The 26,386-nt window shown below is 32.7% G+C and overlaps 3 protein-coding genes across 6 annotated transcripts; 1 reads left to right on the forward strand and 2 right to left on the reverse strand.

Annotated features, from left to right (window-relative positions):
• Positions 1-222: 222 nt before the first annotated feature.
• LOC108464093 (protein NLP6-like) lies at positions 223-4,558 on the forward strand. 2 transcript variants are annotated; one of them, XM_017764186.2, is made up of 6 exons: positions 223-754; positions 1,239-1,810; positions 1,948-1,995; positions 2,106-3,039; positions 3,203-4,152; positions 4,228-4,558. In XM_017764186.2, the coding sequence occupies exons 1-6, from the start codon at positions 481-483 to the stop codon at positions 4,333-4,335; spliced, it is 2,886 nt and encodes a 961-aa protein (XP_017619675.1). In that variant the 5' UTR covers positions 223-480; the 3' UTR covers positions 4,336-4,558. The 2 variants fall into 2 exon arrangements, with proteins under 2 accessions (XP_017619675.1, XP_017619674.1); XM_017764185.2 differs by having other exon boundaries at positions 230-754; positions 3,203-4,558.
• Positions 4,559-4,736: 178 nt separating this feature from the next.
• On the reverse strand, positions 4,737-8,464 carry LOC108464095 (bidirectional sugar transporter SWEET4-like). The gene is made up of 5 exons (XM_017764187.2): positions 7,952-8,464; positions 7,703-7,739; positions 6,653-7,034; positions 6,452-6,571; positions 4,737-5,180 (listed from the first exon to the last, which is right to left on the reverse strand). Exons 1-5 carry the CDS (start codon positions 7,998-8,000, stop codon positions 5,001-5,003), a joined length of 768 nt encoding a protein of 255 aa, XP_017619676.1. The 5' UTR covers positions 8,001-8,464; the 3' UTR covers positions 4,737-5,000.
• An 11,853-nt stretch (positions 8,465-20,317) lies between these two features.
• LOC108461791 (uncharacterized) lies at positions 20,318-25,072 on the reverse strand. 3 transcript variants are annotated; one of them, XM_017761722.2, is made up of 3 exons: positions 24,870-25,072; positions 23,169-23,253; positions 20,318-20,955 (listed from the first exon to the last, which is right to left on the reverse strand). In XM_017761722.2, exons 2-3 carry the CDS (start codon positions 23,241-23,243, stop codon positions 20,494-20,496), a joined length of 537 nt encoding a protein of 178 aa, XP_017617211.1. In that variant the 5' UTR covers positions 23,244-23,253; positions 24,870-25,072; the 3' UTR covers positions 20,318-20,493. The 3 variants fall into 3 exon arrangements, 1 of the variants encoding a protein (XP_017617211.1); XR_001867862.2 differs by lacking the exon at positions 23,169-23,253; XR_001867863.2 differs by lacking the exons at positions 20,318-20,955; positions 23,169-23,253 and adding an exon at positions 21,397-21,634.
• Between the last annotated feature and the right edge of the window lie 1,314 nt (positions 25,073-26,386).

Raw genomic sequence — 26,386 nt, forward strand, 5'->3', positions numbered from 1 at the left:
ATATTTATTTTTTAATTTTTTACCATACCCTATATATTATTGTCATCAACCTAAACCTACCAAACAATGTTTCAAATATTTTTCCATTAACATAGGACCGACTGATAGAGAAACCAAATTAAAATAAAGACCAAAAGAGGGAGTATAATAGAGGGACTAAAGAGAAAATTAGACCAAAAGAGGAGGTTATAATGGAAGGGAGCACCATAGAATCATCCTTCCCCAATTATTTTATGTAATAAAATATAATCCAAATGGGAGCAACTTGCCCACAACCCCACTGTTGTATTGGATTCCTCCGATTAAAATATTATTAAAATAAAGATGAATCACACTGCAATTTTTTTTTCTTTTTTACCATTTCCAGGTCTGTCTCGATGTTGTATTCTTCTCCACCAAACGACCCAACAACTTTCCTCCACAGGAAAATAATATTAAGAAAAATAACTGGTTCTTTTTCCCTGTTTGATTTCCTGGAAAATGTGTGAGCCAGTGGAAGGCAACGCGTGTTCTTTCCCCTCAAAACAACATCGCCACCACCACTTGGAACAAAGTCAGGGGATTATGGATTTGGATGATCTCGATCTCGAGAGTTCATGGCCGTTGGATCATCAATCTTTCCTTTCAAACCCCACTTCTCCTTTTATCTTAGCTTCTTCTTCTGAACAGCCTTGTTCTCCTCTCTGGGTTTTCTCCGATGAGGATAATAATAAGCTTGGCTCTCACCCCGCCGATTGCAATCTTTTTCTTACGTGTTAGTCCCTTTCAACTCTTTTCTCCCTTTCTTTTTTTTTTCTCCTGATTAAGATAAACTATTGACTTTTTGGTGGATTTGGAGCTTGAACTTTGGTCAGTTCTGCCTTGGTTGAATTTGATAATCCTGAAAACTTACGAAATTTCTTCTTCTAAGATGTTGCTGACTTTCTAACATCATTTCTGGTATCTGGATTTAAAAAGCTCCATTTGGTTTCTCAAGACCTGGAGAGTAAGATAATTTGTAAATGGAATATAACGCTTATACAATCTAGTTCCAATCCAAGTTTCTTGGTACCCAAACTAACCCCATAAAGAAGAACTTAAACCATATGATTATAGTAATTTCTTTAGCACTTTTTTATGGAGAGTGAATGTCTTTTTGTTTTTTTTTTTTGTCTTTTGAATAAACCGTAACTTGAAACACTGAATTCATGCTGGAAATTGCACATATTTAATTGCCTTGATATTTTTCCAAAATGCAGGTATTCCCAATCCTGGAAATGAATATCCAAAGGAGGAGAATGATAATAGAGGGATGCCTTCTCCATTTCCGGGACAGCTACCCCTTGAGAACCCGGATAGTTATTGTGTAATTAAACAAAGGATGACTCAGGCACTACGTTACTTCAAAGAATCAACTGAACTACATGTTCTAGCTCAGGTTTGGGCACCTGTAAAAAATGGGGGCCGTTACGTTTTAACAACGTCTGGGCAACCTTTTGTCCTTGATCCACATAGCAGTGGGTTACATCAGTATAGGATGGTTTCTTTGATGTACATGTTTTCTGTGGATGGAGAGAGTGATGTACAGCTTGGGCTTCCTGGCCGTGTTTTTAGGCAAAAATTGCCGGAATGGACTCCAAATGTGCAGTATTATTCCAGCAGAGAGTATTCACGGCGTGATCATGCTCTGCATTACAACGTTCAGGGAACCTTGGCATTGCCGGTCTTCGAACCTTCTAAACAGTCCTGTGTTGGTGTACTTGAACTCATAATGACTTCACCGATGATTCACTATGCACCTGAGGTTGATAAAGTATGCAAAGCACTTGAGGTTGGGTTTCTTTTACCCTACCTGGTCTCTTATTGGTTTCGTATTTGATTAGTGCTAAATCATTACTCCTTTCTCCGAGAACCTTATTTCTTGAATTCTTAAGCACCCTCAGTCACATGATTTCAGTTCTTATGCAGGCAGTTAATTTGAAAAGTTCAGAAATATTGGATCATCCAAGCACCAAGGTCGACTGCACTGATTATTGTGTCAAATCTGATATTCTTTTCTGATATTTTATTGTGGTGTTCTTCCATTTCTTATATCTATGCTGACAAACTAATGCTTTTTATACCAGATTTGCAATAAAAGTCGTCAAAATGCACTGGCTGAAATTCTGGAGATCTTGACTATGGTCTGTGAAACACACAAACTACCTTTGGCTCAAACCTGGGTCCCTTGCAGGCATCGTAATGTTTTAGCCCATGGTGGTGGTTCAAAGAAATACTGTACAAGCTTTGATGGTAGCTGCATGGGACAAGTCTGCATATCCACGACTGACGTAGCATTCTATGTTGTAGATGCTCACATGTGGGGTTTCCGGGAGGCTTGTCTTGAACATCACCTACAAAAGGGACAGGGGGTTTCTGGGAGGGCATTTTTATCCCATAATCCATGCTTTTGTGCTGATATTACCCAATTCTGCAAAACTGAGTACCCCTTAGTACACTATGCACGCATGTTTGGATTAACCAGCTGTTTTGCAATCTGCTTACAGAGTACTTACACTGGAGATGATGATTATGTTCTTGAATTTTTTTTGCCTCCTGCTATTGCTGACTTCAATGAACAACAGACCTTGTTGGGTTCCATATTGTCAACAATAAAGCAACATTTCCAGTGTATTAAGGTTGCTCCTGGAACCAAACTTAAAGAGAATAAAGGATATATAGAAATCATTATAGCTTCTTCAGATGAAAGGCTTAGTTCAAGGCTCGAATTTATTCCAATTTCACCATCTGTGAAGTCGCCACCTGGGACTAACAGCTCACCAAATAGAGGAGATCTGCAAATAGATTCATTGAAAAAGCAATTAAGTGATAATCATGACCCTGCAACTGATGGAAGCAAGGTTGTTGCTGGTGGAAGCCAAGATCCTGTTTGTCTTCCAAAGAATGAAGAACTAAAAAAACCCGAGAGAAAACGTGGGAAAACTGAGAAATCGATTAGTCTAGAGGTGCTCCAACAGTATTTTGCAGGGAGTCTCAAAGATGCTGCAAAGAGCCTTGGTGGTATGCGTTATGCTCTGCCTCCAAAACTTTTTCTTTGCCTTTTTAACTTGCATTATTTAAGATGCCGATTTATTTATATATAAACTGGAATATATATATATATATATTTTTTTTCCGATACCTATTGAAATGGACTATGCTCAGGGAGATTCTTGCTTTACAGTTTGCCCTACAACAATGAAGCGAATCTGCAGGCAGCATGGGATCTCCCGATGGCCTTCTCGTAAGATCAACAAAGTCAACCGTTCCCTCACTAAGCTAAAGCATGTTATTGAATCTGTCCAAGGTGCTGATGAAGCATTTGATTTGACTTCACTTGCCACAAGTCCACTCCCAGTTGCAGTTGGTTCTATTTCATGGACAACCAGTTTGAATGGTTCTCATCAACAAAACTTAACAAATTCCAAACCTTCCGAGCCTCAAGTTGACAAAAGCGATTTGCCAACATGTCAGACACCAGGAAGTAACACACAAGTTTTGGTGGATGATCAGTTGCTGGGAGGGAGGACATTGAGCCAAGAACAACTTTTCCCTCACCATAATGGGCTTTCACCAAGCTTGGATAAAGGGGCAAACAGATTCAAAACAGGGAGTGGTTCTAGAGAAGAGAGCGCTGGGACACCTACTTCTCATGGATCATGCCAAGGTAGCCCTGCAACTGAAAGTGCCGCTACTAAGGATCCACTTGGTTTCTGCCACGACCAATGCTCCCCCAAATTGGCCTTCCATTTAGAGGAACTGAATATATCTACTTCATTCTCAATGCCTGAAGCCCCTGTGACAGCAGAACCTCGAGAACCATTTGGAGGCATGTTAGTGGAGGATGCTGGAAGTTCGAAAGACTTAAGAAACCTATGTCCAATAGTAGCAGAAATCGGTGCCGATGAACGATTACCAGAATCTAGTTGGACACCGCCTCAATGTTCCGATCTGGGTATCAAGCACACAATGCATACATTCACTCAGACAACACCCCATGTAACAGCGGGGCATGGAATGAAGAGTGTGACCATTAAGGCTACATACAGGGAAGATATAATCAGATTTCGGATCTCCTTAAGTAGTGGGATAGTGGAACTGAAGGAGGAAGTGGCCAAGAGGCTGAAACTGGAGGTGGGTACTTTTGATATCAAGTATTTGGATGATGATAATGAATGGGTTTTGATAGCTTGTGATGCTGACCTTCAGGAATGTCTAGATGTTTCAAGATCATCAGGCAGCAATATCATTCGATTATCAGTTCACGACACGATGGCCAATTTAGGGAGTTCCTGTGAGAGCACTGGAGAGTTGTGATTATGTTGTGTATATATATATATTTAAAGTGTAATTCTTATAGTCAGTCCTAGAATTTTAGGCGAGTGAAACTGAAGATTTTGTTTCCAATAGCTTTCTCAAGTTGTAAGAAACTTAGAAAAAAAATTCCATCAATCGAATTTGTTATCTTTGCTAATGAATAAGGACGTTTTATTTGTATTCTTACAACTTTATTCTTAATGCATCAGGAAGTCTTTGTAAATCTAGCATATCATTTTAAAGCACTCATTTTCAGTTGATGATATGATGGGGAATTTGATATCACAAGTCAAATGATAATAATTTAAAATTAGTGAAGTAAAAAATTAACATAATTATTATATTTTCTTTTAATGTTTACTGATATAAAAAGAAAAGGAAGAGAGAGAAATCTGCTGAGATTTAAACATAGAAGTTTGCAGGGACCTCTTATTATTGGATTGGAGAAAACCGTATGCAGAAAAGTTGGGCCACATAATAATAAGTTTACAAAAATCTAAAACTTGATAGTTCAGCCCGCACGTTACCCCGCAAAAGAAAAAGAAGACTTGAAAGGGAAAATGATTAGGTAAACAAGCTGCTGCATAGCACCATGTTTATGGTGATTGATGTTCATAACAAAATTAAACACCCTCTCTAGTTATATATAGTAGAAGGATGGGTCTCTAAGGTGCTGTGGAGTTCTTTTTGGGATCCTTATTATCACCATTGACCACCACCTCCGAGAGATGCATCTCCATCTTGGCCTCTTGTCTTGCTGCTATTATTCTCTTTGTGGACTTGTAATATGTGGCATACAACAACAGCTGTGCTAAACTAAACAATGTCCCTAGTCCATTTGGAACCTGCAAATTTTATGAAACCCCAAACCCCTATTAAATCATTTGCAAAACCAAATCTATCTCAAAGCTCAAAACCCATATAAAAGTTTGTATTTGATAAAACATCTAGTGTTTAAATCTATGAACTGGACCATCTCATCACTAAACCTTAAAAGTAAATACAAACAACTCTACATTTGATCAGATGACATGATATGATTCAATATAAATTCTTAATGTAACCTCCCACATGGTAGTTAGCTGATTTTGTGTCCTTAGTGAAAAAGGGCCTTATTTCCTTTGCCTTTCTCTTTTAGAAGGCACATGGAATGAAAGGTGCCTAACTTTCCAAAACAACACAAAATACCAACCTTCCCTCCTAGACTTCATTTCTTGTTGGGCTTTGCAAAAGAGGTAATTTGATGCCAATTATTTGAATTGTACAATGTAATATGGCCTACATGTATCCACTAATACTAAATATATTGGGTAAGAAAGTCGGTTACATTAATATTATTGTCCTATTTGCTTAACATGATCTCCTTTTTTTTTTTTTTAACCCATACCGCGACATCTGTTAAATATAATACGAAGAATCCATTATTTATAATAAAAAAGGTATTATTTTGCCTTTTCTTTTCTTACACTAAATCGCTAAATGTAAAAACCATTTTTCTTTATTTTCTACTTTTTTCAGACACCTTATCACATCATCTTATACCATAGGGTGTCTTAAAATGTGGAAATCAAAGCCAAATCGCCTTAAAAAAAATAGTATTTATTTTGTATTATTTTGATAATAATTTACTACTCATGCTATATTGATATTTCTTCTTTTTCTTGGATTTTTTACCCTCCCCCAAATGGGGATTTGCTTAATCAATGTTTATAAGTTATTAATTGAGTAATTAGATTTTGTTTCGGTAAATATCAAGATTTATGTTTCTTTCTCAATTTCATTTAGTAAATGATTCGTAAGTATCACATTTAATCTTCTATGAGATTGTTGATATGTTTTGTCTCTGAATTGAGGTAGTCTTTTCTCATTTAATTGTTTTATAGTTCATGCTCCGGAACTACTTCTTTTAATAGTATCATCTTTAAGGTTTAAATTTGTATTCTCTTATTTGAAATGTAATATGCCATACTAGTGCAAGTAGCACTCGTTGGTACTACTTTTCAATTTTTGATTCATTTCTTCAGTTTTATATATAATTAATTTTCTTGTTGAGTTAGTAGAGATGAAGAGTAATGAAAACAGAAAGAAAAAGGTGAAAACCCAATGTGTAACTTACAGCAATAAAAGGATCAAAAGGGAGGAAAGCATATGCAGTCCAAGCAACACCATTGGCAAAGGATGCTAGTGACAGGAAAAATGGCATATACTCCACACTTTTCGTCGTGATCACCAGTTTCTGCATCATCATCATCATCGTCATCATATAATAAAATTGGTTTAATAGGTAATCAATATATAGATTTCCATTGATACTAACCATGACGGATAAAGGGGCAGCATACATCATGATATTGAACAAAATAGCTATAATTCCGACCACCATGGATCGACGTTGAGTGGTGTGAGCTATGATAAGAACCAGAGCGGTGACACCCGCAATAAAAATAATCTCAACTAGCACTATTAGCATCACTTTCACTCTCTTTTTCTTGTCATGGCAATAGATGAGGAAGAGGGTTAGGTATACAATCTCAATGGCAGTCCCTGTGCCATTGATGGTTACAACCAGGGTGCTGTTGGGGTGCACCATAGGCAGCCCATAAACCACCCAAACCATGCAATTGATTAAGGTTGCAAGGTATGGGGCTGGGGAGAACTGTTCCACTGATCCTTTCTTCCAAATTCTAATAAAAGTTGGTCTGCCACAATAATACTCATTCATTAGCCAAAATAATGCAATGAACTTAACACGTTAATTAAACAAAACCCAAATAATTTAATTCCTTTGTAACTAACAAAACTAATTATGGTAGGTTTGATTATTGGCTTTAATTATGTTACCCTTCACAGTGAAAAAGCCAACAATGCCCTTTTGTTTTTCTTTTTTCTAGAATTCAGGAACACAATCCCAAATAATATAAAAATAAAAATAAAACATATTTTGACATGGTTATTGGAACTAGATTAGATTAATCGGTATATTAATTTGGATACAAGATTTGAATTTATTAAATTATGCATCGTTTTGAATTGGTTAAACTAGGATAAAAAAATGATTGAACCAAGTTTTATAATTTTTAAATAATTTATTTAATTGAAATTAATTTGGTGGTAAGGAATGATAACTTGATTGGTTTGTTATCATTTTGATTTAAAAATCATATATATAAAATTAAATTAAAATAAATTCAAACACGCCTAGACGATAATAACTTAAAATAAATCTAAGAAAAATATACCTCAGATTGGAACTTAAAACATTAAAAGATTATTTTCTTTTTCTTGACTTGAAGAGAAAATCTCAAAAATTAAGGAAAAAAAAAACTCAATGATACTTTGGAAAGATTATGCTAAAGTCAAAGCTTACACAGGAGACAAGAACAAGAAGAGGGAGATTACATTCCCTGGAAAAGAAACAGAAGAAACAACATTAGTTTAGCCTTCCAATACATGGAAGTCAAAGTGAAAAATAATAATAATCTCTTCCTATATGCAAATTTAAGGAAATTCGGAATTTAAATAGCGATTACAACGAATCGTTATAATTTTTTTTCATTAAGTTCATAACAGCGATCAATACGATGCAATCCAAAAAGCATATATCATATGAACGTACCTGTGATTCCAACTACATTTCGGATAGTGGTGACAAGGTGCGAAACCATGGCGGAGAGAAGTAGAGAAATGAATGAGAGAAGAGGGAAGAAAGGAGGAGAAAAATGTGGGAGAGAGAGAGAGAGTTCCAAAGGAATAGGATATTTTCAGAAGAGAATAGATTTGGATGAGACACCAATGAGTTTGTACACACATATATATATACACAAACAAAGAGGAATCAATGAGTTGATGTATCTAAAGCTGGTGGTTACTTGCATGACATGTAATGATCCGAAATGTTTCTGCTCTGCCGAGAGCTCTACGGATTCACTTAGCAGTCTAAACAAAAAACTGTTATGGCAGTGAATTATTTCCTCATGTATAGTTAACTAAGCCAATGATAGATATTCACTGCTATTTTCCACTCAATTGTAGGTCTTGGCTTATCCAAAACAAAAATTCCACATGGGTTTCAACTTTGCAAGAGAGATCTTAGGCAGACATTTGGCTAGCCACGTTTTTGATAAGTGAAACAAACCCCAATTGGAACCTTTTACTATATAAGCACAATGAAAAGCTTTTCAAGGGTTGAATGACGAATATGCTTTTCATATAATGGTGCAATTCATTTCATTTATACTGTAGGGAATATTACATTTAATTATCAGGCTGAGTGAAGTAATAAATTAATAAACTAGTACAATTTTCAACCTTGGGACTGATATTGCTGTCAATACAGGTCAGTCATGGTAAGTATATGAGTTGGACATGCATTTTGTGTTATACATCAGATCCATCACATCACCTAACATTAACCTTACATGTTATTGATCATGTCGTTTTAATTGCGAATACCAAAAATGAAAAAATATAAATCGTAAAATAATGATCATAACATCGCGTTGCAAATATACCTTGAAAAGGTACATGATATTGGCACCATGAACATTCAACACTTTCTAATGTTCCAGAGATCAGCTAACAATGAACATGACAGAGACATGGAAGACAAAGAAAACTCAAAGTCAAAAAGATTCAGCATTAGGCAGATAATGTAGTAGTATGCTGATATTGATATATTGGTATTGTTGTTGTTTTTTTTGTCAAAAAAAAAATAGACTTAATAACATTGGCTGAGGAGACAGATATTTTTTGAAGAGGTAAACGGCTAGTTATAAAATGTGTTCTTTTTTCATGGATGGAAAACAAACCCCCAACTTTATAATTAAGGAATGAGATAAACAATTACTACACCACATCTCATGATTATATTAGTACTATTTTCTTTTTATTTTCAACCTTCTTTTTAGCTCTGGCATGTTTGTTTAGATTGACTACACATAGTGCTAACCTTTTACGCAATTCTATCAATCAAATCAGCTGCAAAGTATCAATTGGCTTCAACCTTTTTCCAGAAAATCAATTGAATTGGATATGGACACATTCAAGAGCCTTGTAAGACTTTGAAATGGTGGAGATGATGAAAGGCAAAGCTATAGCTACAGACTAATTAAATTTCTAGGCTAAATATAGAGTGAACATAAAGAAGTTTGCTGATTTGGATCTCAGTAAACACCTTCAACACATGGTTTTCCTTAGTAAAAATACCATAGAGGTCCCATACTAAAAGTTGGATTACATTTTGCTCACTTCACTCAAAAAATAGGTAAATTAGTTTATTTACGTTAGATCAAAGAGCGAACTGGTTATTCTGTTAAAAATTTCATCCATTTATGCTATTTAAAATTGATCCTCGTACGTCAATATGAAGTACACATAGCACGCCATGTGTCATTATCTAATTATTCCGTCAATTATACTAGTTTTAAATTGTACAGATGGATGAAATTTTTAAGAGAAAGGATTAATTTGCTCTTTGATTTAATGTATAACGACTAATTTACTTATTTTTCAGTAAAAATATAAAATATAATCTAACTCTTAATATAAGGACCTCTATGATATTTTTACTATTTTGTTTTGCTTTAAATTCAAGATAAAAAGGTCATCCATTTCCTCAAAGCAATATGGAGCAATTTACTAAATATAATTATTATTTTACCCTTTTTGAGATACAAAATTGCTCCGACTTGTATAGTAATTTCATATCTCACAATCTATACCATCTTTTCATTAGTACTGTGCATGTTTTTGTTTGTATTAGGGTTAGGGGAATTTATTCACACAAAAGAAAGGGAGGAGATCCAATGCACCAAGAATTGGATCTTCACTAAAAACCCAACAAAAATCTATTCAGAACCTAATATATTCCACCATGATAATATTCCATGATAGTTATGATGGATCTTGTTTGTCAGACAAATAGGAAGGTTACACCACACATTGTACATAATCAAGTGACCAAAGCGTGTAAGTCTTTATCGATAAACAGGTCCCTGCCCCATACATTCGTCTAATCAATGGTGAGCCTTCAATGTTGCAATATGAACATATTCTTTGGTCATCCACAGATGATGTGATCTTTTAAGGTCTGAATGAATCAAATTCCGATAAGGACCCTCACTTTTTTCTTGCTTCTTCTTCTTCACTTTGATTTAGTGATTGAAAAGTGCAAAGACAAGAAATGAAGATATGAGACGTGAGTCAGTCGCATCCTACCACCTCTCCTTCGTGCAATATGTTGATGTGTTGTGAGGTAAAAAGATTGGATTGTGCAAGGGCAAGAAACGCTTTGAAATGTGGCATATGAATAACCAACAAATTGTCTAAAAGAGACTATGAAGAAAGGTTTGGATTTTGTATTAATAAAAAAGAAAGAAAGGTAAATTAAACGTTACTAAATTATTAATAATTTTATTTTTTGGTCATTCAGTTTTAAAAAATTACAAAATTATTATTGAATTATTCAAAAGTTTTCATTTAAGTCATTGAACCATTTGAAAATTTTTATTTAAGTGATTAGGTTATTAAGTTTTTTTGAAAAGTCTGACTAACGAGCTTGAAGTGACGATTCGACGATCGATATAGTGTATCAATACCTATTAGATCCAATCGCTCTGACAGTCAATGTTGGAGATTGGAAAAGAAAATTATTTGGATTTTGGCTAGCAAGTTCATGACGTTCAAATTTATTTTATGAAAAAGCTAATTGTAAAAGAGAAGGGGAGAAAAAGCTTTCATTTGATGCAGGTGGTGGTACCAGAGGTGGTCATACAATAGCGATGTTAACAACCCAGCAATTTAAATGAAAACTTTTGAAATAATTTAATGATTATTTTATAACATTTTAAAATTAAGTGATCAAAATTTAAACTTTTTAATAATTTAATAACCTTAAAAAATAAAGCTAAGAAAATTTTGATAAATGGTTACTTCATCAAGTTAATATCAATTTATAATTTTTTACCATTAAATCAATAATTTACTCACTGTTTTTTTATTTTTATAAATAAAAACATGAGACAATAGATAAGTAATAAGACGGTGGAATCTAATTTTGACGTATTTCAATCATCCCTCAAGAGTTTAATTCTAAACTAAATTGCAATAAAATGTGGAAACGTTTTTACTAAAACATCTCGTCTACTTTTTCCTTTTTGGGTAGACAAGGAATATTAATCATTTTAAACCTAACCTATTTCTTCTAGAAAAAGAGGGATAATATTCACCATCTTTGCCAGTTTATAATGATAACATTTTTAATCTCAGCCCTACATCATCTTCTTCTTCTTCTTCTTTTTATTTATTTATCTGATTCCTATTTCTTTTATAATTAAAAAGAAAAAAAATTAAAAAAGGACATAAAATCATTGAAATTCTTTTAGAATCAACCTATAAAAAGTTAGCCATGAAAATTTTTAGCTTTAAAGTTTAAAGATCATTAGTTGGTTGGATAATAAAAAATGAAAATTCTGAGATCAATTGCTACTAATAGTGAAAGCCCACATTGAATGGTAGAGGGTAGAGTTTTTTTACAGCTTAATTGCTCCCATCATAATTATTCTTTTAAGTTTTGTTTTTGAAAAAGTCACCATTACAATTACAATTACAATTAGAATAAAAATACACAACAATTAGAACAAAAATACATACATTTATAATAAATTTAAACACATTATTATACAATGCTTACCCCCTATAACTCCAACCTTTAAATCATCCATGCATAAACTTGTAATAAATCTAGATTACACCTATCAATATTATAAACTTATTTTTGATATAATGCATACTTCTACCTATAACATTCAACACTCAAATCAGGAAAACACAGGTACTTAAGCATGTTTAAACTAAATCTGATCATGGATCGGGTCTGGTCGATATCAAATTTTAAGCCTATTTTCAAAGCCTAAAGTTGGTCCAACTCGAAAATGGACCTAAAATTTTACCCAAGCTTGGTCCAGATAAAAAATGCTAAACCTGAGCTCGACTCGACCGTGTTAAATTTTTATATAAAATAAATTTTAAAAATACAATACATCAAATGCACTAAAACATTTAAATAAATATGTCCCAACAAATTAAGAATACATTAAAAAAGCCTCTATACTTAATAACACTAATATAGTTGCAACTTAGCAAGCAAATACCTCTAATATAATAACAAAATTAACAATAAAGCAAGAATCATATAATACCCAAAAATAACAAAAAAATAGTACCAATATAATAGCATAATGGTAGCAAAATAACAGCGAAATAGCAATAAAATAGCAACAGAAAAAAAGTTTGGGCAGCTTGGGTCGGGCCAAGCTAAAAAATTCTTACCCATTTAGAAAACAAACTTTATCTTTTTTCTAAGTCCATTTTTTAAGTTTATATTTTTTCTTAAACCCTTTTATATTTTAGACAAACTTTTGAGCTCAAACCCACAACCTCATGATTATTGTAATAACAACATCACAATTAAACTAAAGCCCAATCCACTAATAAGACTTGAAATCAAATTAATTTTAAAATGAATATACATGCACAATATTACTTACAGTGAGACCACAACATGACATACCAAAATTTTCAAACCCCAATCTTACTATTAAGCCACAATCTCATTAGCTCTCATTATTATTACAATTATTATTATTATTATTATTATTATTATTATTATTATTATTAAATATTTCTTATGTTGATGTATTTTAATACTAATATATATAATCATAATTAAGTAGGTTAAAAGTGTTTTTTTAATAAATTTTATTAAAAGTAACATTCATATGATTCAACGCTACCGATAATTTTCGGACAAACCAATTTAAAATCAATATAGAGTCAATTTCACAAGCAAGAAATATAATGAACTTATTTTTTATTAATTACAATCAAAATTGCAATATATTTAATATATCTGTTTTATTATAATCTATATCAATAAGTAAAATGCACCAAGTCAATTAGATGTAAAATCTAAAAGTTGTTGTGATTCTGCTTTTTTTCAAAAGCAAGTAAAAGCTGATTAAGCAAATACTTAGATGTCGGAAAACTTGATGGACGGTGGCAATAATAGTACTTCCAGCGAGGACAGGAACACCAAAAAGGTTAGGTTCAAGGATGTAGACACGGATATGAGCAGTGAGATGGCTATGGATCTTTTCCCTGCGTCGACGATGTCTTGGAGGGATAAAGTATTAGGGACAGGTTCATCTGATTCTTTAAGCGAAGAGGAGATTGAATTTAAGTAAAGTGATATCATGAAAACTACAATTAATGGGATACCAGCAATAAAATTTTCTAAAAGAATAATGCAAATTCTGGTTAGGGATATGGTGACCATGATGGTGGTGAAATTGTTAGGGAGAAACTTAATGTATTCTACTCTTTATAACATGATCTTTAGTCTCTGGAAATTATCACATTCGTTCCAACTCATGGATGTTGAAAATGGCTATTACCTAGTGAAATTCCAAAATAAAGAGGACTACGAGAAAGTTCTCACTCAGGGCCCATGGATCTTGTTCGACAGTATCTCACGGTTCAGTCGTGGGCTCTGGACTTTAATCCCTTTCAACCATTTCCTAGTACTGTTATGGCTTGGATCTGATTACCTGGATTACCGAGCGTCCTTTTCAAGCGTCAAATTCTAAAAGAAATAGATGGATTAATAGGCAAAGTTACGAAGCTTGATTTCAAAACAAATAATGGGTCGAGGGGGCGATTTGCCTGAATGGCAGTATTCATAAACTTGGACAAACTACTGGTCTCTCAAATAATGGTGAACGGTATGATATAGAGGATTGAGTATTAATCCCTACTGGAAGTGTGCTTTTCGTGTGGCTGGCACAGGCATGTGCGAGATCTATGCCTTTTTGAAGGATTTGTGATGAGAGGCAGCGGGGACAAGAAGGAAACAATGGTGGCTTTACTTGAGAAGGAGAAAAATAGTAGAGGCGTTGGAAAACTTTGGACCATGGATGATTGTCAAGAGGAAATTTCGGTGCAATTCGAGACCAAATGGTAACATATCTACAAAAATTCAGGCCAAAGAAGGGGGAGGTTCTGGATTTAATACCTTATCTTCTATAGATGCAAATGAAGCCGAAAATGGGGGAATTGATGCATTTTTTTGGAGGGATAAATTTTTAAAAGGGTGAATTTTTGAAGAGGAAGGGATGGGTAAAAATTAATAGGGATAACCCTCTCTTTATTGGGTCGACAACGCAGGGTCCAACATCTTCTAGTAAAGTGGGTCAAGTAACAGATTCTGGGTCTAAGGAAAATCATGGGGCAGTTTTGACGGCAAGTATTGAGCTAGAATTGATAAGTGGAGATTTACGCCTTAAGGCTTCTGGTAATAATACTAGGCTAAAATTTGGGTCATTTTGAAAAGCTAATTTAGGACCCTATAATAAGTTGGAAGATTGTGCTCAGGTGGATCCCACAACACCAGGTTACCAAATGGAATTAAATTTGGAGAATGAAAATTTAACTTCTTCAATTCCTATTGATTTTAATGCGCCATAAGTACTGGAAAATGGTAAGAAAATAGTGGAGTTGACTATCTTTAGCTTACATTTTAATCCAACGTTTGAAAGCCCGATTGAGTCTGTGATGAAAACTAATCCAAGTATTCTTGATCTTGGAAGACAAAAAATGTTACTCCCAATTCTCCAAAGGATTTGGAAAAAGTTACGAGTAGGGTTTTTGGAGGTCACTCGTTTTCTAAAGGATAGGGCTTAAGGGGAAAAGGATGTTACTGTCCGTAATAGCAAGCCTTTTAGTAAATGTAAAACCTCATACCAGGCCTAGACGTTAGGATCAAGGATGAGAAGCTACATCAAATCATTTTAGGAAATCCCACTTTTAACTAATTAAAGTTTAATTGTCAGAAAATGTTTAAATAGTTGAACCAACGCAAAAATCCTAACTTAAAATCCATACTTCAAGGTAAAACAACTATAATATAAGTTTAATTAAAGTGGAAAAATACTAGATAAGGATGATCGAGCTTCCGCAACTCCGACCCACCAAAGTCGATGGGTTATCTGAAATTTAATCAAACATACAAAATGAGTCGATAGACACAGTATATAACTTATACAATTTTATTTAAGCAAAACTATTGAATAAATATTTAGTTTCTTAAAGTTCAAACAGTTCTCAGAATCAGATACGGAAGCAGAACATAATATATCAGTTACATATGCATATTATGATAGATACAGAATGCATATTTCCTACTCCCATTAGCTACAGACCATCTCTGTCCAGCCCTACACACTAAAAAAGGTATCGAGTACCCATCAATCCCTACAAACCACATAGTGATTGTATGTCACGTTCGAAAATGTTGCAGACTAGCTATCAGAACATAATGCAAAAGTCGCTAGAATCAAATACATATATGTGGCTTAGCCACCAGTCTTGGCAAATTATTAAACTACCCACAACATCCTTTTTATTCAATCCCGATCCCAATTCAGATGTAAATTTATAGATACGATAAAAGCATACGGTGTTATAGATTCAGACTATACTAAGTTGATATAGAACACAATTACTCACTAGTTTACAATTCGATAATACATGTAAATAATAGTTTATATAGAAACAGATTATCATTCAATGGGTTCTATACCCCAAATCAGACCATACAAACCCTACGGTAGGCCTACGTTCGATTGAAATTACATTTACGGCCTTAATGAAAATTTTGAAAATTTGACCCACAAGGCTTAGCACACGGTTGTGTGGTTCAAATAATGAGTTACACAGTTTGACGTATTGGAAGCACATGCCCGTGTGACTCACAACCCCTCACATGGTCTGGACACACGCTCGTGTTTCTGGTCCGTGTGACCCTAAATCTTAAACAGTGAGTTACACGGCCTAGACACATGTTCGTGTCCCTAACCCGTATGCCTCCAATTCGAAAACAGTGAGTTACATGACCTGACACATAACTATGTGGCTCACACGGCCTTCTACACGGCCTGGCACATGACCGTGTGGCATTGAGAGCTATGTTTTTCTGCATTCGCAATTCGCAGAAAATCATGTTTTCGTTACAAACTTGATATGAATTCAACACCAAAGCAACATGAGTGATTCCAAAGCCTAAAAACAAAAACCACTGGTTCAATCAACAAATTAAATGAACAATTCACATAAAAACAACAATCAACCTAACATATCAAAACTTCGACGCAAACCCCCATAGCAACTGACACTTACCGACAAATCAACAATAATTACCCGAACATAGACTGCTGGAGAAATGTCTTCCATAAGACCTTCGCCTAACAAAACCCTAACCGCACAATTAACAAAAATTTAGACAAACAATATTCATTTCTAACTTTGAAGAACAGTAACGAAATTTCGCGAAAATAAAAGAGAATAACAGTAGAATTTACATAATGACCTTTCAAAAGACGCAACGAGCAACGCAGAATTCCCAATTAAAGTCGATAATAGTTTATAGAAGCATGTAAAAGGAAATAAATAAAAAACTAAAGAAAAAAAAAGAAAAGAGAATAAGCAAAAAATGTTAAAGAAATGTTATTTTTTTAAAACAACCAAAACTAATAGGCTTTTTACCAAAGAGCATAAAAATTTTCTTTAACGCATGCGTAGAGTTTCAAACACAGAACTAGGAAGTATACAGAAGCTTAACCATTGAACCAGCAGGCTCATTTTTTTACATAGATTAACGCATAAATAAACTTAAGTTGTCAGTTCAATTATAGGGGTTATGCCAAAATAAGCTGTAAAGTTTCAAGATAGAAGGCTCGAATTCTCGATCTCAAACACATAAACAAAAAACTTAACCATAAATACAAAGACTCAATTATTAACAGAATTTATCAAACAATTGATCAAATTTTGGGGTCTTACAATAAATTTATTTGAGATCATAAAGGTTGGTTTAAAAATCCTGGCAATACAAGAGTCCCTCTATCAGACTTAATAAATTTCGTGGTCAAGCTCATACGCTCCCAAATCATGAATGAAGTCGAGAAAGAGGCGCTGCATAATGATGATAGTCATCGAGAGAAACCCAGTCTATTTGAGCATTAAAGGTCAGTTCCTATCTTTCTTTTGTATTGTGAATTTAAATATATTTTCATGGAATTGCCAAGGGTGTGCTAGCAGCAAGTTTCCTCGTATCTTTATGAGTACAATAGGGAATTTAAACCTGAAATTGTGGGCCTCTTAGAGACGAGAGTTAGTGGTTGGAAAGTTGATTTGATTATTACTAGGCTTGGGTTTCATTTTTTTTATCGTATGGAGGCAATCGGATTCTCTAAGGGTATATGGATTGGATGGAAGGAGTCGATTTATATTGAGATACTTAGGAGTCATCCCCAATTTATTTTGATTCAGATTTTTGACATATTTCTTTAGCAGCCTATTCTTGTCGCATTCGTTTATTGTAGTCTTGATAGCCGGAAATGTAAATATATTTGGGGCGAATTGAAAATGGTAATTCCGAGTAATGGGTCCACGTGGATGGATGCTAATGCTCTTTTATCTCTTTGTGAAAAGAAAGATGGCCAATTTAGTGGTAGCAGATGCTCCCTTTTTGGGGATTTTATAGAGTTTGTTAAGTTGAATGATTTGGGATTTAAGGGTTCTCAATTTACATGGAATAGAGGTGGGGTCTTTGAATGCCTCAATTGAGCTATTGGTAATGATGCATGAATTTTTACCTTTCCAAATTGCTCAGTAACTCGCCTTCAAAGGTTTAAATTTGACTATAGGCCACTCTTGTTGTCTGTTAAACCTTAACTCCACTCCCCAAAAGGGTGTCCTTTTCATTTTCTGGTAGGGTGGGTTGAACACCTGGGGTTTTATGAATTAGTCTAGGAGAAGTGGAGTTTTAATGGTTTGCATGTCTAATTCACTCTCTCATTTTACAAGTAAAGTCAAAAGCTACAATAAGAGTGTTTATGGGCACATTGGACATTATAAAAAAAGGTTGGTTCAGGAACTCACTAGGATTCAGAAGGTTCTAGATTATTCATACTCTGATTATCTACATGAGTTTGAAATGATGATGCATACTGAGATGGAAAATGTTCTTCATTATGAGGAACTTTGGAAGCAAAACGCGAGATGTGATTGGCTTTTGTTAGGTGATAGGAACACTAGATTTTTTCATAACCGAACGATTCAAAGGAGAAAACATAATCGAATCACAAAATTGAAGAATGATGCGGGGGAGTGGATTCTTGATGAAGAGGAATTATATAATAAAACGGTTAAGTTTTTTCAAACCTGTATGGAGAGAAACTAGGGCAATGAGGAAATTACCTGCGAGTTCATTTCTGAAACTTAAAGAAGGGGAGAATCAATTTTTAAGTAAACTAGTCTCTGATGAGGAAATAAAGACCGCTTTGTTTGACATGGGCCCTTTAAAGGCTCCGGGTAGTGATGGTTATCATGCAATTTTCTTTCAAAGTCAGTGGCATCGAGTTGGTGTTTCTATTTGCACTTGGGTTAGGAAAATTTTTAAAGGGGAAAGGGTGGATCCAGATTTGAATAACACCCTAATTGTTCTTATTTCAAATTATCAAAACCCTGAGAATTTTTCACAATTTCGGCCTATAAGCTTGTGTTCGATTCTCTACAAGTTAGTTATGAAGGTTGTGGCCTATAGGTTCAAAGTGATCTTCCCAAGAATTGTTGGTAAAGAGCAGACAAGGTTTATTGTAGGCAAAACTACAATGGACAATAATATCATTGCGCAGGAAGTAATTCACTCAATGAAAAACAAGCAGAAAAATAGAAAATGGTTGGCTGTAAAAATTGATCTCGAGAAACTTAAATATATGCTATATCGATAATTGTGTTAATAGTTTGTAAAAATTGAATCAGATCAAATTTTTATATATAAAATTACACAAAATTAAAATTTATGTATAATATTACACATTAAATTAAAATGTCTGATTTATCTCTAAATAAAAGGAAAATATTCCATAAATTTTTATTTATAATTTTATTTCTAGCCATATATTTTCTTTTTTTCTTCTTCTTTCGAGTTATTGGAAAATCTTTTACATAAAATGCACCTTTCTTTTTACCTAAACTTTTTATAAGAAGAAGAGATAATGCTACAAATAAATTGAATTTATTAATATTTTCTAATAAGTCAAACAAATTGGGTCTAGAAAAAAAAGAAAAAAGAAAAGTTAAATTTAATTAACATGATTTGACATAAGAAGAAAAAGACAAAAGTTGGGCATGAAACATTGTGATTATTTAAAACCTTGTAAGTAGTGATGATGAATCAGAATCATGGAGGTGGCTTCAAATGGCTCAAAAAGAATCATTATTCTTGAATACTCACCACCATAATATGTCTTTAAACTACTAGTTTTTCCCTTTTTTCTTTTTTTTTTAATTTTAATTTTTCAAAAGGTAAATAAGTAATGCGCATTTGTTTTTACTATTTCGTTTAAATTGGAGAATAAAAAAAAAATCTTTTGAGAATAACATCTAATGGTCAAAAGGTCTAATTATAATAAATGAGAATTACTCGAATGTGGGTGAGCATAATGAATCATCACTGACTAAAATATTGGATTTTACCAAATAAATAATAATATGGGCCGTTTGTTTGATTAAAAATAGTTTCTGAAAATAATTCTTAAAAAAAATTTAATTAATATTTTTTGATATTTAAATTAATCTGTGTAAAATATTTTTATTGTTTGCAGACTCTTGAAAATATTTGATAAAATTGTTTTAAATGAAACAAATATACATTTGAGAATTTATTATTTTTCATTATTTAATTGAGTTTATTTCATATATATTAAATTTATATTTTACATTGTTTTTACATATATTGCAACGATTTATTTATAAATAAATACATCAAATTAAATATATTAACAATCATTAATTGAAAACAACCAAAGCGAATAAATGATTCCTAATGGTGTTATAAATAAAATAAAATTTGAATAATAATAAATTAGCTTCTAAACCACAATTAATATTACAAATTTATAATATTATCCAAGTACATAATTAGTAATATACCATATGATAATTACAATATTGTCCAAGTGCATAACTAATATTACACCACATAATTAGTACTACACCACATTAAAACATCGATATCTTCAACCTTGAGAATTTTTAAAGCTAAATTTTTCTATGCTTCGTGCTTTTGGCTAAGAAAGCTTTAGCCTCGGAATCACGACCTATAAGATAATCAAATACACTACAAAGAAAGTTGTCATCAAATCTTTCCACCTCCATCGACATCACTTCTTCGTAAGGATATAGTGTCTTATTCATAGTTAATTGTTCCAATGCATTATCAATCTTACCAAGTTTTTTACCCACAAATTTAATTTGTTCATCAATGACACTTTCTTGAGTATTTTTTCTTTTACATTTAAATGTGCCAGATGAAGATACATTTGTTCTTACCTCCTCATTGTCGCAGTCTACAAGCAATGAATCTTGGTTACCATCATCCAAGTCTATGTCAGCAAATGTTCTAACAAAACTCCCTATTGCCATATCTTTGTCAACAACCAAAGCCATTTGATCATAATGATCAATGCTTTTATTCAAAAATGGTTCATACTTCTTGTGTGCCTGTTGGTATACAATCAGAATAACAAGAAAAAAACACAATGGTGAAATACATTTAACATATATATACATATATTACCATCATTACTACACCATATGTCGATCTATCACATGTGATCATTTTCATGTTATCATCCCATCCAAAACTATTTTTGGCCTAAATTGTGTATATAATTTGTTATTGGTTTTTTTTATTGTCCTTAGATGATCTAGATGATCATTCATATGCTTAGCATTACATTAAACTTGGAATCTTTCATAAATACCTGCAGCAACTCAATTAATAGAAACTACTTTAAAAGTATCAGAAGGCTTATTTCCTTTATGTGCCTCCTTTGTTAGAATTTCGATTAATAAAAATTGTTTTATTGTCTCTTTTTTGTTGCCCTTACCCATTTTACATTAATAATTATCATTGTCAATAATTTCAATATCCAACAATAATTTCAATATCAATATCCAACCAATATTAAAAAAATAAAAATTTTAATACTAAAACATACATAGCATAAAAACATTAACCCTGAACCCTAATCCAATCTAATGTTTCTAGCCATATAACTAGTCCACATAGTTTGAGCAATTTCCCCTCTCTTAGCAAACTATTCTCTTCCTTTTTCTCTTTCTTCTCGCTCCGTAAGAGTTGGTATTATCAAATCAGACTCAGGCTCCTCATATAATCCTTGATTAAATAAATCATTAGGATCAAGTCCCACTATATGATTATGAATGATACAACAAGCCAAAACTATATTTAGTTGAATTTGAAATTTCGAAAATGGTTCAGCATCTAACACACAAAACTGTTTCTTCAAAATCTCTAAAACACGTTCAACAATGATTCGTAATGATGAATGACGAAGATTAAAGAGTTCATTTACATTTTATGGTCCCTAATCACTAAACTCTTTTAAATGATATCGGACACCACGATATGGGGTAATATATCCATTTCGGATGCCATATACAACATTAGCAAGATAATCTTTACCTACAATTTTACAAAATATCAATGTCATTAATAAATTATGAGCTTACTTGAATTATTTGGTGTTTAATGTTAATTCTTACCATCTAGAATTCTTAGTCCTCTTGGGTGTGAAAGTACATCACTCAAAATATGATAATCATGTGCACTACCTTCCCAACTAGTTAAAATATAGAAAAATTTCAAATCAAATGTAATAACAACCAACACATTTTGTGTCGTCCCCCTTTTACGGCTATGAAATCTTGAATGCTAAGTGGAACTGATGCACAAACATGAGTTCCATTTAATGCTTCAATACAATCTTTAAAATAAGGATAAAACCTTGGATTGTTTATGATTTCACTAAGAGTTGACTCATCATGTAATCTAATAACTAATTTATACAATTTCAAAATAGCTTTCAATACAACCCTAAAGTAACAGTGAATTATCTTAATTGATCTATAATATCTAGATCCAACCACATGAAACCTTACATTATGACCAATTATATGTAAAAACATAATTATTTGCTTCATAATATTCACCAAATTAGTTGATTGTAACAAATTGTTCCTACTAAGAATATCACTTAAATTATAAAAGGCAACCGGTCTCATCCTTATCACATCAATACAATGCTAGTCATCTCTATATAAAAATACTATTAATATAATTTTTTCTTTCATAATCTTAATTCACACGAGGGTGAGAAGCATTTCTTTCTTAGTTTTTAATTTTTTTAATCTAAAGTGCCCCAAAAGTTAAAACTGAAGCCACGACCCCAACAATTGCATTATGATCTTGATTACGATCCATCTACATAAAGTAATACCGAACAAATATTTGATCATCACAAAAAATAATTTCAAGTTATGTTTGAGCTCAAGAACTAACGAAGCCAACATCAACAATAAACAATACAAACCAAGCAGATTTTTAAGCTCTGCAACAAGTTAAAACTTCAAAAAAACATAAGTGAACAACTTATAAGCTTGCAACAAGAATACCTATGGCTCACTAAAAGAGAATGACCTAATAAACAAACCACAAAGATATACACATGTAAATACACATAAGACAAGTCATTTAAAAATTTAAATCTAATATTATGTCAATACATATAGTAAAATTATTATATAATTATATGTATGAAATAGCTATGCCCAAGTTTAAAGAATTTCTATCACTTATTAGTACTATTAATGCTCTTTAAGATCATTGATAGCAGGTTTGAAGAGCTTACCAAAACTGAAGAATTTAATGTCAATGGCATTTTGAATAGTTTTACTACTTCGTTTTTTACAAAATTGCAAATCATGTAATTGCACCTGACATTTTGAAATACAAAATATAGTAAAAATAAAATACCTATATACAACTTGTCAACTTTAGATATATTGGTATTCTAGTTTTAGTAATTACAGTACCCAATTCGAACAAAAAGAAAAACAATAGCGAATATGAAACTAGTATATATCAATTAAGTGTGGGGAAATATAAAAATAAAATAAAAACAAATGGGACAATCTATAAGAAGACAACAAATAGTGTGGAACATGTTTTCCAGTGCAAATCCAAATATCATGTGAAATTTTCAGTTCCATAATTGGTTTCTTATTGGATGCCTGGATTTTTTTTCAGAAAATGAAGAAAATCTATATAACTTGAATATTTGATGCACTAAAGAACGGCATCTCAGCTTCTACCCAACATGTCTCCTAAATGCTAACATTAACAATTAACTGTGTACAAATTATTTCACTCTTCATTTTCCCAGAAGTATCCATAACCACATATTTTTATGTCTGGATAAAGATATTATCCTCCAAACACTTAAAAAATATGTAAAAAGATTTTAAAAATAAACATATCAAAATCAAACACACATCCATACATAACACACCTAAATCCAAGTAGCATAAGTTACAAACTTGAACACTTGCAATGGGGATATCTGTTAGTCAGTTTTTAGCAACAATAATGAATAAACCAACCAAACCAAAGTTTTAATTTTACTATATGTATTTACATGGGCAACGATTAACTAATTGTATTTACATATAGTCACTGAAAGAGGATGACCTAAAAAGCAACGAGATCAACCCACAAGCCTTCAAGGAAGAATTTTTTTTTTTATGCTATATATATATATATATATATATATATATGAGGAAACCAGCTAAACCAAATAGCATTGATCAAGTGAGTTAAGTGGGTTGAAACAAATCTCAACTACCAGCCAGCAACAAGGATGTTATCCTCCATTAGCAAATATTTTTTATAGATAAGCAGTTTGGAAGCTGAGAGGACCAGTTAATCATAACTTTTTCTTAATTTTCTAAAGCCAAACCATGAGTCAGTATCACCTTTTATTTTCTAAATCCAATCAATTAGGAACTTGTTTGTCTTTAACATAGATACAACATAACAGACACAAAAACATGGTACCTTCTTAACCCAGTTGCCTAATCTATTTACTTTTACATATTTTACATCAAAGGAAACAACAATGAGAAATAAAGATAGCCATTAATATCTTATTCGCCAACCCAGTTGCTCTCTTCAATTTACAGATATACTGGTTCATGGATAGTTAAAATCAACTAAGAAGTAATATATTCATTTTTTTCTCATTTTTACCCATCGAGTTACAGAAGAGTGAATGAAACCCAAAAAAGCTAACCGCTGATACGGAAATCAAAATAGAATTGACTCCAAAAAAACAAATTTAAAGCACATAATTTGGTCCCAAACATGCATGGACTGAACATAATAGAAATGCCCAATTTAGACAATCCCAAAAGAAAGATAAAGCGTTGATGTTAGGGAAAAAAAAGAAAAAAAAAAAAGGGACAACTAAGCTAAAGGAAAAAAAGAAAGTAATTCACCCAAAAATCAAAAGCAATTGAAGCATCTTAAACTGATAAAAAGAAAAAAAATATACCTTGATGGCAATTACGCTGATAGAAGTTAAACCCAGAGACTTCTTCTCATTTTTTTCCTTTTTTTTTGTAAAGGGAAAAAAGGGAGAGGGATAGCGAAAGGAAGGGGGAAGGGGGAAGGGTGATTGATGGTGAAGAGAAAAGCTTTAGAAAATGTCTTGCCAAAATGAAAACAGTAAGACATTTTCCTAAAATAAAGATTCTTTTCCCCTGTTTTAGAGAAGGTTTTATAGCGGGATTTCATTTTCCACTAAAAAAAAAAAAGTGAAAAACAGTGAAAATATTTTTCGTAAAATATTTTACAAGTAAACAAATACACTCTATTTTCCACTATTTTTGTTACACGGAATTAAAGCAACAAATTTAAAATTTTATTATATATATTTTGGCTTATATACTTGTTGATATAATGAATCAATAAGAAAGAGGCAAGGAAGAGTAGGTGATGATTGTGTGGATTCCAATTCACTTGTGATAAGCAAAGAATAGAAATAGAAAGCAAAGAAAATAAGTTGAAAGAAGGAGAAAAGGATCGGAGAATATTAAGTTATCGAAGAATAAAGAAAGAAAGTAATTCACCAAAAAACAAAAACAATTGAAGCATCTTAAACTGGTAAAAATAAAAAGAAAAAAAAACATTCCTTGATGGAAATTACGTTGAGAAAAGTTAAACCCATAAACTTCTTTTCATTTTTTTTCTATTTTTTGCAAAAGAAAAAAAAAGGAGAGGGACAATGAACCTAAAAGAGCTTTGGAAGGAAAAAGTAACACCTGGATCAGGGTGGCGAGAAAGTGAATAGGGGAAAGGGTTTTGGGTTATGTTGGTGAAGAGAAAAGCTTTTGAAAATGTCTTACCTAAATGAAAACGGTAAGACATTTTCCTAAAATAAAGCTTTCTTTTCTCGTGTTTTGGGGAAGGTTTTACAATGGGATTTCATTTTCCATAAAAAAAGTAATGAAAAATATCAAACAAAACTGTGTATCTGCTTCAGTGGTTAAGTGTTTTGGGTGTGTGTGTGAGGTCTTCGGTTTAAGTCCCACTTTTGTCAATTTTGTTAATTTTTGGATCTAAGTCTTATCCTTGTTCAGTGGGCTTATATTAAATTGTCTGTAAATTCATATAAGAATGAACCTGCTGGTTCGAGTGGTAAGGGGGTGGTGATTGGGAGGTCCTGTGTTCGAATTTTGCACAAGCATGAATGTTAATTTTTGCTCCATTGACTGATGGAGTTTCGATTGAGTTGTAAGTTTGAGGAAGTTATGAGACAATGGGTTAGTAGGAGAAAATATAAGGATATGTTATCATATCCTCTTTTGCTTTATTTTATTTTTATTTTTATTTTTATTTTCCCAAAAATCTTTTCACATGTTTTCTTTTGACATTCTTTTTCCCTTTCTGATAAAAATTTCAGCTTCTTCTTGTTCCATCAATTCCGCTCATCACTCATTGTTTTCCACTGTTATTTTTGGTATCTTGATTCTTTGCTCGATTAAGGTAAGTGAGGTTGTGACTATTGGG

This window comes from Gossypium arboreum, chromosome 1, assembly GCF_025698485.1.
Source record: "Gossypium arboreum isolate Shixiya-1 chromosome 1, ASM2569848v2, whole genome shotgun sequence".
In the NCBI taxonomy this organism is placed as follows: Eukaryota; Viridiplantae; Streptophyta; class Magnoliopsida; order Malvales; family Malvaceae; genus Gossypium; species Gossypium arboreum.

What these genes read in the sequence shown, in the direction of transcription:
- LOC108464095 (XM_017764187.2), bottom strand. Translation starts at nt 8,000, where the DNA reads ATGGTTTCGCACCTTGTCACCACTATCCGAAATGTAGTTGGAATCACA. An exon ending in AAATGTAGTTGGAATCACAG is followed by an intron (nt 7,740 to 7,951) that starts GTACGTTCATAT and finishes TTTCTTTTCCAG; the next exon opens with GGAATGTAATCTCCCTCTTC. An exon ending in CTGCCCCTTTATCCGTCATG is followed by an intron (nt 6,572 to 6,652) that starts GTTAGTATCAAT and finishes ATGATGATGCAG; the next exon opens with AAACTGGTGATCACGACGAA.
- LOC108464093 (XM_017764185.2), top strand. Translation starts at nt 481, where the DNA reads ATGTGTGAGCCAGTGGAAGGCAACGCGTGTTCTTTCCCCTCAAAACAA. An exon ending in TGGATCATCCAAGCACCAAG is followed by an intron (nt 1,996 to 2,105) that starts GTCGACTGCACT and finishes TTTTTATACCAG; the next exon opens with ATTTGCAATAAAAGTCGTCA. An exon ending in TGCTGCAAAGAGCCTTGGTG is followed by an intron (nt 3,040 to 3,202) that starts GTATGCGTTATG and finishes CTTGCTTTACAG; the next exon opens with TTTGCCCTACAACAATGAAG.
- LOC108461791 (XM_017761722.2), bottom strand. Translation starts at nt 23,243, where the DNA reads ATGATTTGCAATTTTGTAAAAAACGAAGTAGTAAAACTATTCAAAATG. An exon ending in CATTAAATTCTTCAGTTTTG is followed by an intron (nt 20,956 to 23,168) that starts GTAAGCTCTTCA and finishes GTATACCAACAG; the next exon opens with GCACACAAGAAGTATGAACC.